The sequence below is a fragment of the Apis laboriosa genome, unplaced genomic scaffold, assembly GCF_014066325.1.
Source record: "Apis laboriosa isolate Shangri-la unplaced genomic scaffold, ASM1406632v1 scaffold74_cov149, whole genome shotgun sequence".
Lineage (NCBI taxonomy): Eukaryota > Metazoa > Arthropoda > Insecta > Hymenoptera > Apidae > Apis > Apis laboriosa.
The window spans coordinates 85,817-101,193 of NW_025224330.1; the positions used below are offsets into that span (position 1 = coordinate 85,817).

Here is a 15,377-nt window from a genome sequence, read left to right on the forward strand (position 1 = left end):
TGTTCGGAAAAAAGTACTTTTCGCATTTCTCCTGTAAATCGACAATTCTTTACCTGTGATCTGTGAAATTGAATTTAAAATTTCCCGCTTTTTATTATAATTTTATCACAAACGTAGTTTAATTTCAAATTGATAATGCTTCTTTTTTTCCATTCTTTCTTAAACTTTTCTTAAACTTCCATCTATTATACGTAATAGACCAAGTCTATGTCATGATTTCTTGCTAGCAAAATCGAGTTTCTCCTTTGATTTGATTTAGAAAAATATTTTCTTAATATGATAAAATAACGTAATGTTTCGAACCACTCAGTTTTTGACTAAAATATTTTTCAACATCATATTCATGAGAGATAGATCAATGCGAAAACCCACAACAACAACAACGTATCGTGTCACCGATCTATCAATAGGATTTTTCAAACCAGACATTTGCAGCCGTGTTCGCTCTCTCTCTCTTTCTCTCTCTCTCTCTCTTATTTTTTTCCTTTTTTTTTTTATAAAACAGCCTTCTCGATCAGTAACACTCACGCGATGCCATTTAAACGGATGTCAGGATATAGTGTGTGTATACTCCATGCCCTTATTTTGCCACACTTCCTTTTTTCTTTCCTCACGTTGTAAAATCAAGCAAAGTTTATGCTCAGTGGAGCGCGACCCCGCGGTATTTACGGGAAAAATCGTTGGAAAAATAAGGGATGGGAGGGGAGAAGGTACGAATAAAAAATTCGCGATGCTTTTAACGCACTTATCCTCCACAGTACCTTCGAATCCCGCTTGTTCATAGATAAATGTTACATGATTTCGCCGTAAAAAGTGTATTCGAACATCTTCATAGAGTCGTCTCTCGTTTGAAGAAATCTTGTGCTCCAAATTGAACGAAATACAAGAATTAGAGACACAGCTTCTAGAGGGTTAAGATTAGTTAAGTCTTTTTTAATTAATTCGTTGACGTCCACTGATATTTCGTTAGCCACTTGCAAAGAAAGAAGCAACTATTTCAAAGCGGATATAAGGAGAGTCATTGAACTTTTTCCAAAATTATGAAAGACGGAGAACAGCTTTCTTTTCGTTAATACGCGTTCCTCATGTATTTATCTTGTACCACTCATCAAAAATTAATATCTACCTAAAGAGAATCTTCTATATTCTCGTTGACGTGTTAAACGTGTTAAACATATTAAATGGAAATGGTTCGCTCTGAAGATATTGGTACTTCAAAATCGTACTCGTTCCTATACCTTAGAACCTCCATAGATCAGAAGATACTTGGCGAAAACGCGAAGGATCGGGAACACGGTGCACGTGGTAAACCTATGAACATTATGAATCTTCGTTTCGCAAAATTGTTACGTTATTTTCCACGTTTCCTTTTGTTATATTCTAACGAAAGTCTCGTTTAACACGCGCGATGTACACGAACGCGAACACATCCTCTCTATAGCGATAAGAGGATCACGTGCACGTGATGAACATCGGGACACGCGCCGCCTAAAATCGATCCCCAAATAATACGAGAGCCAGCCACTGGGGACGTGTGCGATCGTGAGACTTCGGTGACCAACCAACGAACGTTTTGGAAATATGAGGAGGAGGAGGGGGAGGGGTCGTTGCATGCAACGATGTTTAGAAATTAATCTGCAGGGCTAAGGCAGAAATCTAGCTGGCTACACGTATCAATTAGTGTACCGTGTTGGTGAGGTCTGGTGGCTGTGTGTTGCTGTTCGTGTCTCGCGTGCTTGCAGGAGGTGTGTGTTCTTGTTCTTGTTTCCCCGCCGACACCGTGATGCTTGTATCGTGGCACTGCTTAGACGTTACCTCATTCATGTAGGACACTTCCGATAAGGGGACGTAGTAGTAGCCCAAGAAACGATCCCACAGGAAACCCTTGCACCAGACCTCCACCACAAGGCCCGTGTTCATGTCGTTCGTCTCGCTGTAAACGAAATAAAATAATAACAATTAACGTAAGATGATGATGAACGCAACGATCGAGGGAATTAGCGTTCGATTCGTGTACAAGAAGAAGGATCAAAGATTAGAGAAAGAGATATATATATATAGATGGAAGGAGAGGAAGGAGAGGAATCGAATTTTCACGTATTCCGAGACTATGAGATTCAACTTTAAACGTTGGACTTGGACGGGGAAACATTCGTCGACTGACTGGAAAACTTAATTAGCCCGAAAGACGGTGGAACCTGGCGGATCGAAAGATTCGAATTCGAATCACGAATCCGGCGACTCGATCCCTTCCTTTTAAAACCAAAGCGCAAACTCGTCCTTTTACTCCTGTCATCGTTCTATATTCGATCCCGTACGCGTTGCCGCGTAATCATTAAATAATCAGGAAATCGTCGAACGACAAATATAGACTCGAATCGTTCCAATAATTCGCAATTTTCTTAATTAAAACTTCGATCGACGAGCACAAACGACGAGATAAATTCGTCCGTATCGAAAAGGGGACGAATGCAATCGGCCGATTCTTTTCCACTATTACATTTTTCCGCGTCGATCGAAGAAGAAATAGAGGCGTCGTAAGAGCAGCGTTATTGGCGCTATCGAATTCTAAATCGAGATACAGATCGATCTCGGTGTGGAGCCTATCCTCGGCGATTCTTATTTTCGGCACACGGAGTGGGGATACAGGTTTCCGTCGCACAAGTTAAATAAAATACGATTTTAAATGGGCCGCGCACGCGGAGATGGGGGCGGTGGTCGAATGAAAAAAGTGGGTTAAAGGTTCGCAACTTGGCAACTTGAGGATTTAACGGCGCCAGTAAGGATATTTCAGAAATTCTGAGATCCAAAATTCTCCTATTTTCTATCCTCACGAGTCCTCCCGCGATTGTCCTCCTTATATATTTTAGACGGTCGATCAATAGAGCTGGTCCGTGTGCCCTCCTCTCTCTCGACGTCCACTCGACTCGATCTTATTTCAACGAAAGATCCTTTTTAGGAACGTAAATCCGGGTCTACGCGTCCCCGTGTTTTTTTTTTTCGACGCGGGATGCGAATTGTGGGAGGGAGAGGTAGAGGGAGAAAAATTGGTTAGCTGTTTGCTAACCCCGGTTCGTCGAATTGTACGCGTGTCGAACTACCGGAAATGCGGATCACGTTCATAACGTTGCATAACTTGGCACAACTTGATAGACCTTCGTTCGTCTTTGGAAAGTCTATCCTATGTATGCGAATCGACGAAATTTTTTTTTTTTTACGAACCACCCCCGTATTGAATTCGAAAAACGATGGTACGTAGTATTCATCATTTTTTCTCGTTTATTAAAAATTTTTTCGTATCAAGAACTTTGAGATCTCCTCCTGATCAATGAATACTTTTTTAACAATTGTTTTATACAAAATAGAATAATATATTTATTACTGGATCGCAGATATTATTAGATGAAAATTTATGTTTTCATAATCATGATTAAATAAATGGAATCTAATAAAAAATTTTGATCAATCTTCCAAATTTTGTATACATTTATAATCTCTCATAAACGTATTTCGTTCCATCCTTCCTAATTCCTCCGTCTCTCAAATTGATCTTTTTTTTAACCCGAATTTTTCAATGAAACGTTCCAAAAATACAACGAGACGAATTCACAGCGGCCCTGGCGAACGAAATCGCGCCGCACCATCCACAAATACAGATTTAACAAACACGTATAATTGTTTCGAGGCCCGTTGTTTGTCGTTCCATCGTTTATTATCGAAATAAATAAACACTTTTTTCAATGAATTTACACGAATATACAGTTTGTATATCGATATCGAGAATAAAATCACGAAGGAGCGTGATTTCATTGAAGAATGTAAAAGTTGCCGGTGAATAAAGCGGATGCGAGAAAGAGAAATGGCAATGGACAGGAGGGGGAGGGTGAGGAAAGAAAAAGGGGATGGTATAAAAACTGGGCTGGTATAAATACTTGGACGTTACAATCACCATCGTCCCTCGTTTTTATAAATAAACAGATCATATTCCACACCTCTTCCTGCTCTCTGTCGGTGTCCAGAGTGTATCCTGCTCCCTGATAATACCGGAATGATAAAGATGGACGGTGAAAAAAAAAAGAAAAAAGGAAAAACCCATCGAAAAAATTATTCTAAAGCGTAATTATATAGCGCGTACTCGACAAAAAGCTAGAGATCGATACTCGAACGAGAAAATATCATGGGGTTGAGGGAAAAGGAAGGAGACGAAGGAGAAGACGGAGGGAAACGGAAACGATTAAAACCGGAAACACGACTCGTTAGATGGGATAATCGCGAGTGTCTGGCTGCACGTTTGTATTTCTACAAGGTGTCTCGTAATTTGAATTTTATTTTATCGCCGTATTTGTCATATTTATCGCGTTTCAAAGACAAGGAAAGCAGAAGAACAGAAGAGTGGTCGCTTTGGTTTGTTATCACGATAATTCATATTGATGAAAAAATTAATATTTGAAAGAAGAAATAGCTTCTCGTATAACGTGAAATGCCAACTCTCAAAATATATAAAGAACACGGTTTAGAATGAAGTTGGCTGGATAAACATTCAACTAGAGACACTCTACTAACAATCCAATAACATAGTTCATTTTTGTATTAATTGAACTTGCCTCATTGGATATATATATATATAATAATAAAATATCTTCTGAAATATCAATTTTTTACTATTAGCTTCGTAGTTTTTCTTAAAGAAAACTGCATCGATAAAAAAATTACATTTAAAGTCCAGCAAATATCCACTTGTAACTTATATTACTAACACAAAATTTAAAACACAATTTTATAAAATATTTCTCGACAAATTTTTCAAAATGGAAGAACATACATATATATATATATCGAATTAAAATTACAAAAGATACTTACAAAAGAAAGTCTTGCTCCCAGCATGGATTGGCCCCTTTCACCGTGACTGTCGTCGACTTCACATTTTGCAGCTTCAGTGTTACGTACGAGTTGAATTGTTCCGCTGAAATCGTTGGAAATCGGTCTTGAATCGTGTCCACCACCAACGTAAAACCGTTGTCACCTCCACGAGCGAGGAGGGGGGCGGGAGGAGGGAGGTTATGCGAGTCCCGATTGATCGTGCAAAGAGGACGAAGCGCGTAAACCGCCCCTCGTAAAAGAAATCTGTCTCTCGCGGAAATGGAAACGTTGACGTTGATAAATAGGCCGGAGGCCGCGGGAGAGAGGGGAGGGAGAGGTGTGTGGGCATCAAGGTATCGGCCGTGCATGGAGCAAAAATTATTTACGATCGGATGAACCGGGATTTATACCGCGTTACCCAATAAATTAAACGTTTGACCAAGTAACGTTACGATGCAGCGGTTCTCCGTTGAGTCGCATGGGATGAAGCGCGAGATAAAGGATTAATAAATTTTAACTTTATATAGCTAATTTTAAATAATAAATACGCGTGAGATGTGTCAACGATCACGAATAATTCAAGGGGATTTTTAAGAGGATTTTTGATAAAAATACTGTTCCTATTTTTTATATATGGTGTAGTGATGTAAATAGAGAATTATGATTTAAATGGAAATTATTAAGAAAGTAATAGTAAGGAAGAGAGATTAGAGCTATCTAGAGGGCCTGTTCGTATAAATTATTGTAATTAAAGTGATAAAAAGAGCAGGTGTAATTATATTCCTATCTCTAATAAATTACAATATTAATCAATATGAAATCATTTTGGTTGTTTTAGAGTTAAAATGACGAGTCGAATGTCCACGATTTCGATCATAGAATATTAAATAAACGAGCAGTAATAATTTCTTCTTTTGTTGGACGAAATTATTCGAGTCTTCGGTTCTTATTCGTTGAATTCATATCTTTGTTTCATCAATATCAAAAGATATAATTTTTTTATTTTAGAAAAAGATCACGAAATTACATTTCTACTATATATTTCCAGAGCGAAACAGAATGAAATCGTCGAACACCTTTAATTTAAAAATCTTTTAATTACCGTAACGTGTCTGCCACGCGTTTGTATTAAATACGCGCGCACGACTCGAAAAATAACAAAATATTCCTGTGTCGACGAGGACACTTTTATTCCTCGCCAATCGAAAAATCGTAGTTCGCTTTATAACGAATATCCTGAACGTCGTTACATTGGGACAATTAAAAAAATTATTTATAGAAATTACTGACTTTCAAATATTTTCTATAGAATAATCAAAACGAAATAGAAAATTTAATAATCCTGGAAATTAAAACAAACACGAAACTTATAAGCAACTTAATTTTACAATAAATAAAGCGAGATAAAGATTGAATATAAAAAATAATAAAAATAAATGCCATCTCATTCTCGCTTCATCTAAATGGAAAATTAAATTGTTCGTAATTTAATAAATAAACTTCGTATCATCTTTATATTCATTTTTCGTGTTGAAAAAAATCCATGAAATATCGTTCGAGAATTTATTAAGTATCCTGTGTAATTAAAAGAAACGAAGAATTATTACTAAACGTTTTGATATTATTCAATGATCCCTCGAAAATTTAATCTATTTAACAAACCGCTGAAAAGTATCTATAAGATATCGTTGAATCGATATGGAAGGAGGCACGAATAGTATATAAAATTGTAATATTATTTCGATTCGAATCCGATCGTTTCTCAATTTACCATGGATACCAGAGAGTCCCATTCCTGGAAAACGGGGCAGACGAACCGTAAAGGTCTATAAGCTTCATCCCTGTTGTCTGTCTATGAATATATACATAGGCTGCAAACTCTCGATAAAAAGCACGCGTCTCGATTTTACGATGTGCGCTTCATACGCGGCTTATGTGAGAATAGAACTTTTAGCCACGTGCCAATGAAATTTTCACAAACGATGATACGTAACGATTTATTCTAGATACTCAAATCATTAGAAATTAATATAAAAAATTATATAAGTGGATAAGAAATGATAATTTATGATTTAAATAAATTTGAAAATAAAAACATAGAAATTAAATGTAAAATCATGTCAGATGATGGAAAAATAGAACAAATTTGAATTATACAGGATGCATCGTCTAAACTTTAATTCATTTATCTAATAAAAACTGCATAATGACAAATAAGATGTAAAAATAATTTCTTTTAAATTTTTTGTAGATGAAAATAAAAATTATTAAAACATCTTAAAGTCATTGATGATTACTTGATTCTCATCATAAAATATCACAATGCAGAGAGAATTTTCATTGTTGAGGAATATTTAATTAACGTAATTGCTATTCAATGTGTTATTAATGATAATTACGGTGGCTGTCGCTCAAAGTCGTACACATGAACACAAGCCTGGACCATTTCGCATGATTGAAACTCTTGTTACCGTCTTATTTCATCCGTTTCCAGTGGTATATTGTCACGACGAAGAATGACTCGTTCTGATTTGCGTGATATATGGCACGACATGGCGACGTTCAAAATAATTCCTCACGTTCATTCACACGTTGAAATGAATTTCTTAATTTAAGAAGCATAAAAAGTGAACATTACTGAAGTGAACAATCGTAAAATCCACGCGATTGTTTTAATCTTTATGCCACGATATTTGAACGTGCTTGTTTTAATTTTTTCGATTATTTTTAATTATTATGAGAATCAATAGTGATTATCATAATGATAGAAATATAATAAAAGGATTGAAAATGAAAGAATTTTTACGTTTTTTAACCATTTCGAGAGTAATAAAACAATATGTTCCAAAATAACAATTAAAATTGTTAATTTTTCAACGAGCTTATTTAGACATAAAATTCTACTAGAAATAAAATTATTTATCTTATTTTTTCTTCTCTCTAATTCACTGTATCCCATTGTACTATTATTATATTATATTTAGTACTGAAAGAAGATTAAAATTCTCGATCGAAAATTTAAAAATTAATAAATAGAAATAGCGAAACTTCTAATTTCCAATAATTAACAAAAACTACTTGAATTAAAGAAAAAAACTAAAAACTAAAAATACAATTTTATATTAGGAATGATATATTAGGATGATCTAAGAGAACAATGAACTTGTAGGTGCTGAACAAGTGTTTTAAAATTCACAGCACGGAGACAAGTGTAAGAAAACAGATCTTTTTGAATTCTTAAAGTCTGATATCAAACAATTCAGATAAGGAAAACAGGATTCAAATAGCTCGAGACTCGTGCGACTGCATACAAAGATACTCGAATCTGCGAAAATCGAACACGGATAAATTTTTCCTCTTGATATATAGCACCATAACTTAACCTTTACAAAACGTGTAAAATGAATTTAAAAAAAAAAAGAAAAACATGATACAACATATATACGTAATACAATCGTATTTTTAGGAAATTCTAGAACTGATTTGGCTACAGAATCCATCTGATTTTATCAACTGTACATATATTACTTGGCTTCGAGATTACTTTAATTTAAAAAAAAAAAAAAAAAAAACACGTGGCTTCGTGAAGTGATAAGAAAAGAGAACCCACTTATCACTTACTGCAGATTGAATCCACTTATTCTAATTGGATCAAGAGTCCACTCAATATCAAAGAGAGGATAGTGCCAAAATCTATTTGTATCGAGGAACATTTTGGTTCTATATATCGTTCTAATTTATGGTTTGTTTGGTGTCAATAGCCTCCAACATCCAAGATTGAAGCTAGAGGGTGTTTGTCACCCAGATTAACAAGAATCATTAGCAAGTCAAAGACCTTTATGAAGAGCGTAAATTGATCTTGAATACAAATAGTAACTTCGAATAAAATGTGGATGCTTGAATAAACTAAATAGTTAAATAATGTAATTACGAATCTTAGAACGAGAGACTAAAAAAGAAAATGTTTAAATAAATACTTTTGAATCAAATTTTTGCACCAAGTGTTTCTTATTGCCAATAATTTTAAATAAAGGAGGGACTGCATTTTGAGTCTTGGAATCAACTAAGAACCTTTCCTGATTAAGAAAACGGCAAATATGTTTTATTGTTAATAACTCGAGATAAGATTGAATTAAATGAACTGTCAAATAGTAGATGTATTTGAATGTTGGAATCAAGTAGAGACTTTTCGCTAAGAAAATTTTGGAATTAAATAAATACTGTTGGAATAAAGGAAGCTTGGCACGAAATACGTCTTACTTATTCGTGCCAAGTTATTTCTAAGACATTCTGGCGGAATCTGAAAATAGGGATCTAGATATATATCTGAGAAATTTCAATGTGAAACTCGTGTTACGATATTGTTTGAACAATGGGTATCATAGAATATGAGAAAACAGAGTTCTTGTATCATGTGAAGTAGCCATTTTGCTTTTATAATGCATTACTTCTTTTGTTCTGCTTGTCACCTGGCACAAACTTTTTTATCGCGACAAACTTTTCAAATGTCGGCCCATTATGCATAGCTTGCCACTTTTTTAATATTACTCTTGGTCTATTTCGGTACAATGTGCAACTTTTGCTGCTAAATATACGTAGTTTTTTTTTTGCTTTGCGCGAACCCACTCTCGCTCAATTATTTTCAATTCAGTCACTAAACTTTGCGCTCCAATCCGGACAACACATTTCTCTCAATTCCGTTCCATTATTTCATCGTTTTTTAAATAATTCAAATAATTTCATTTTCTTTTAATCATTAAAGACAATTCCGTTTCCTCCTTCCTAATAAATTATCGGATAAAATTAATCAAAACATTATTCTCTACATTCTTGCGAGAATATATTAAATTTTGATTTTACATATACCAATGTCTCTACTTTTAAAAATCAAACAAACAACATCTCTACTCATGATAATTTCTAAGAAAAAAGTGGATGAGTTTTTCTAATCGAGATTATTCGCGTAACATAATACCATTCTCTATTAAAGTGACGTGTATGGATATGTATACAACGATTCACAGTCGCCATTCACGTACACGTGGCGGCGTCGTTTCCGGGACGCGAAAAACACGGTTGATACGAATGCAAACTTACTGAAAGTCTCAAGGCTTTTTTCCATTAACAGGAGAGGGAGGGAGTGGAAAGAATGGCGCGAGGCGCGAGTATCGTAACGGGAAATTGCTCCGATTTGAAAAGTTTAAATACGTCGTGTTGCAAAAAAAAAAGACTCGTTCTTCTCGAGCCTTTGTATCGCTTCGACGGAATCGGGAATTTCAAGTTGAGCGTTAAAATAAAAAAAAAAAAAAAAGAAAAAAATAACGCGGACCGCGATATTGCGATTTTTTGAAAAAAAGGAAAAACGGAACTATCCACCACCAACACCGCGGATGATAAATTTCCACCGTGTTTCGCGCTCCAGCATTTCCAAATGGAATCGCGTGACAGCCCCCTCCCCTCTTTCTCCCCGCTTTTCACGATACACGTAATCGTCATTAGCCGTTCTAATAACGAAATAGTATTCGAAATAGTATTGACGCGGAAACGAGCCCTCTTCTTGCGGGCAAACGATCGAATGAGGAAGATCGAGAGGGGGAGGATGAGGAGGAGAAGGAAAAAAGGCATAACGATCTATGATCCGAGCGAAGTTGCGATCGATGGTTACGAGGCATTTGAACTCGCTGCAAAGAATTGGAGCATGGGTTATTCGCGAAAACAAAGCGAGGCAAAGATCGGTAAAAAAAAAAAGAAAAGGGAAAAAAGGGGGAAGGGTTTCGTAAAAGTTGACAATTCGTCCCGACGAATGGTCGCCGCGGAAAAATTATTTCGGCATGAACAAGAGCATCGCGATATTCCGGTTGAGGAGTCGCATAACCTTTAACTTGGAACCGTTCCAATCGGTGTGCAACAAATTTTGCGCAAACCTCAGAACTGGAGCGTGAATAAGGGCTTCCCCCCGTATCGATTCGATTTCAATTTTTTCGAAAAAAACGATCGAAACCGTCCAACTTCTTCCTCCTCCCCGCGACATTCGCTTCTTGACTCTATTTCTTGATCTCGAGCCATCATAAGGGGAACTAGAACTAAACCGTTGAATGAAATATGATTGAGGAAGTGTCAGACAGTTTGGCGACATGGTGACGTTCGAACTTTTGAGAATTTGGATAATTTGTTACAATGTGAATTTACGCTCGTGGAGGTGTTGTTTCAGGATGAATCCGAGGAACGATTAAATCAGAGATCGTCGTTGCTCAGTTTATTGCATCCCGATTTCGACTTTCTCTTCCTCCTCGCTCCTCTTTTTAATCATGGATACGAACCTTCCTCGCAGACGAACCGCGCTTTCTTCACTGAAACAGAAAAGAGAGAATGGAATCGTGAATGGAAACGTATTATTATTATGTTGTTTATAAATATATGTAAATGATAAATAATTAACAGTTTTCACTCCTGCCCGACTTAATTTCGCTGAATCAACCGCGTGCAAAGCAAAGTCCATAAACGGAATTAAACCGTACTCCAACCCTCGATTAAAAGCATACGTACGCCGCACGCACGCCGTTGCTGGACTTTCGGAATAATTAAAGCGAGAACTGGGTTATTCCGCTTATTTGTCTTAACGCAAACGAGTCGATCGGGTAATTTCGTTTCGACCTTCGGGACCGTTGGGATTGTTGGGAAAGGTTCACAATACGTTGAGGATATTTGTAATATATTCAACATTATTTAACACCCTATTTAACATTATTAGGGATAATTTCTTCTTCTTTTTATTATTCCTTTAATCGCCTTTCGAATCCGCGAGAATCCTTGCCATTTGAAAATTTTGCATTTCGAAGGATCGCGAAGAAGTGGAGTATCGAAATTACTGAGATTATAATCCAATTATACGCGTTAAAGCTTCCGGATTAAAATTAAAGAAGAAGCGAGAATTTGATTCAAAATGATAAATGATAGAAAATGATGACTTAAAACCTTCCCTGATAAAACCTCTATGGAGCATCGATTCGATTATCACAAATGAATCTAAAATTAAATTTTCTCTTAATGTGTTATTCTTCTTATTCTTCGTATAAGCGGAAGAAGAAAGTTCCGTTATTCCATTCACGGAGGAAGGATTTTCGATTCCATGGGAGAATCGCGGACTGGGCTCAATATTCGAGGCTCAAAAATAGGCAGCCACTTTTAAATGCATCCCGAAGACACATACGCGGAAATTGAAGCCGGGCGAATTCGATTTCGACGCTCCACCATTTTCCATTGAGCATCCACTATCTGAATAAATCAATTCGGCCGCAATTCACGTGTGTCACACTTCAACGACAATGAGCCTGTGCCTTGAAACGGCTTCCATATATGCATTTACATAGGAACAGATACGGGTTGAACACGTTCACGCACGCACACACACTTCCATTCGATCAAACTGGTCGAACGCGGGAAGGGAATTCAATTTCTTCCGGAGGAGGGAGAACGGTAACGACATATAAAACGTACTTGACCGACTCGCTCTCTAAGAAAGAACGCCAATGCCCGGTTAATCGTATTATCCGATCCGTATGAAGATTTATAATTGAAAGGATTTGTAATTCGAAATGATGTTCTTAATCTGGATTCTTCGGGATACGCCCCTTGTGTATTTCGCTCTTTCTTCAGGGTCTTTTAACTCTTTGAGGTATTAACTGTTTTTGAAAGGAATATTTATAAGGAGAATTTTTTGAAATATCGAGAAAAGGGTTGATGGAAGGGTTAAAGATAATTATCGTTCGATAGATATCGATTTTATTTTATTTCTGGATTTAAGAATATTCTCTTTTAAATTCATTATTTTTATTTTTGGCCTGATCATTAATTGTTCAAAGGTAATTTCGAGGTAAATATATCATTTGTCCAATCAATCTGTTACTATAATAAATAAATTAAATATAAATTAATTATTTCAAATTTACACTCTTTTTATTAATTTATTATCATTTTTGTAACACGTCATCTCCTCAATGATCAGAAATTTTAGATCTTATTATATAGTACGTGATTTATTTACGCAATAAAAGTGGCTTATACGAAAAACGATCTTGGATTTGAACTTTGAAAAACACCTACACAGAGACCTTTGCATTTCTGCAATGTACAACTATTATGTTATTTGAACAGAAGCATGTTATCTGAACGTACACATGTACATTCTGCATTTCCACGCTTCTTCGTACTAGTGTAACATTGTTTGTATGTTATCATAGTAGGCGTACAACTTGGAATTCTCAACTTCTTCTCCTACCTGTTGAAACCAACATACAAGATATAATAACAAATAACAAGATATAATAATAATCAAGAAACATTCCACCCAATTTCGTGGACTTAAGAAATATCAAAGATTACGCTACAGACAAGGACAACTTTGAAAAGTGAATCCGTAAAGAGGGAGTTTAAGTGTACCTGACATTTGACCATTCCGTAAAGGCATCATTGAATCGATCCATGGAAATGTAAATTCGCCACGTGTCGTCTCGTCGAGTGTGTGTTAGAAGATAGTATGAATCAAATTTTACATTCGAATTTACACGCGAATAGAATAAAAATATGTATTTTTCAGATAAAGATCGATATTTCGAAGATTTCGAAGATTCACTTTTATCCTTTCAATACTCGATACTCTCCATAAAAATGCAATTATCACTTTAATTCCGAATGCCTCGTATAAAATTATATTTTATCCTTTATTATTATCTGTGATTTGAGATTCAATTGCGCGAAACATCCCGTTCAAACTTTGCCATTTGATCAGTAAAATTGTACACGAGAACATTACGTGACGTTGTATCGATAATAGGGAGCTGCAACATTGTTGTTTCGACATATTTTATCGAACAATAGCAGCAGACTGACAGCCTGATTAGACTTAACAAGATTCAAAGAGACCTCTAGATCCACAAGTATCCACGCGCGAATTATAATATCGATCAAAATATAACATATAATTGTTACACAAGAATAAAGAATCGCGTGCATGGGAACTTTATAACCCCTTTTCTCGTCAGTTTAAACATTCCGCTAAATTTCGAATAAAAAATCAATAATTTCAATTTGATCAAACAATTAAATTATGCAAAGATCACGATCATTTCTAACAAATCTTTAACTGTTAAAAAAAATTATATTTTTCAAAAAGGAAATAAATGATAGATTAAACGAAACAACACGAATAATTCGTCGAAGGAAAGTTAAACAATTTATATCCCACATATCTCACAAAAGCCTGGAATAAATACGTAATCCTTTCCGCAACTCTCCCCGATATTTCGTCAACGACGATCAGAACAAAAATAACAAAATAAATCGCTTCGCATACATATAACACGTGAAAGGGTAAAAATTAATTCGTTCCACGAATTCGTCGATCAAGGCTTAAATCTCTAAATTCATCTCTTCCTCGTATCACCAACAAACAGAAATCACAAATACCGAAGATGCAGAAATTTCCGTCCGAAATGTAAATAAGGGTTCGAGAGATGCACAGATGCATCACCTTTGCTAATCTTTTTTTAACGAAAAGAGCTTTAACGAAAAGGTCACGAAGCGACCCGTTTTATATATATATATATATATATACATCAGCCTCGTTTACACGAGGGTGACGGTGCCGTGAGTTCGTACTCCCTTACCACCGTGCGTGTTCGTTGGTCGGAGGAGAGGCAAGGTGTTTCCAGCAACGAACGAACACCAAGGCGAGAGGCGATTTAAAGCAATGACCTGTGCTAATAAATGTCAGACAATGCGCTGGAAATCTATGCGATCGGCCAAAGGTTTTAAGTGGACGGGTGGAACGGCTTCATCAAACCGTTTGTCATGGTCCATACACGCGCACAACTGACGTTGTATAATCGGAATGAAGGTGGGACGATAATTGGTCGTATTTATGCCGTCACGCGAAAAACTGTTCTCTTGTTAACGACGATCGAGGGATGGATGGAATGGGTTCTTCCACCTTTTAACGGAGCGAGACCCTTCACATCCCTAGAATCGATTGCGCGTTTTTCATTGCGTGTACAGGGGAGGATGTTTTTATGCAGACGAGTGATGGAGTGAGTAATGGTGATCGAGTACGAGATAAGTTCTCGGTCAAAGAAGTTTGTTGACCGAGTGTATGTGGGGAAATTAATCTTGTCGTAAGACGGAGAGGATATATTTTGATTGTGATTGGGGGGAGGGGGGTAATAATGATCGGGTTCAAAATAAATCAATGGAACAAGTTTGAAGAATGGTTATAGTTGACCGATATAAATTATGAAAATTAATTTTCCTTGTTGGAAAATCGATTTCCATGATGTTAAATATGAAACGTTATTGGAACGAGGCTGGGATAAATAGAGTACGAATTATCGAGTCTGATAAAAATTTTTATTCCTTGTGCATTTAATTGCAGAATGGAGATTAGTATAAGAGGAGCGAAAAAAAAAAATAGATCGAAGTTGAAAGCAATTGGAATCATCTGATGATAGGAATTTTAAAAT

The 15,377-nt window shown here is 36.1% G+C and overlaps 1 protein-coding gene across 1 annotated transcript in view; it reads right to left on the bottom strand.

Annotated features, from left to right (window-relative positions):
• LOC122719345 overlaps positions 1-15,377 on the bottom strand; it is a 91,340-nt gene that overhangs the window by 57,023 nt on the left and 18,940 nt on the right. The window contains exons 2-4 of the mRNA XM_043945083.1: positions 11,184-11,213; positions 4,864-4,966; positions 1,687-1,933 (exon numbers count right to left, since the gene is read on the bottom strand). Coding sequence (XP_043801018.1) covers positions 1,687-1,933; positions 4,864-4,966; positions 11,184-11,213 — 380 coding nt within the window. The remainder of the gene's footprint in view (positions 1-1,686; positions 1,934-4,863; positions 4,967-11,183; positions 11,214-15,377) is intronic.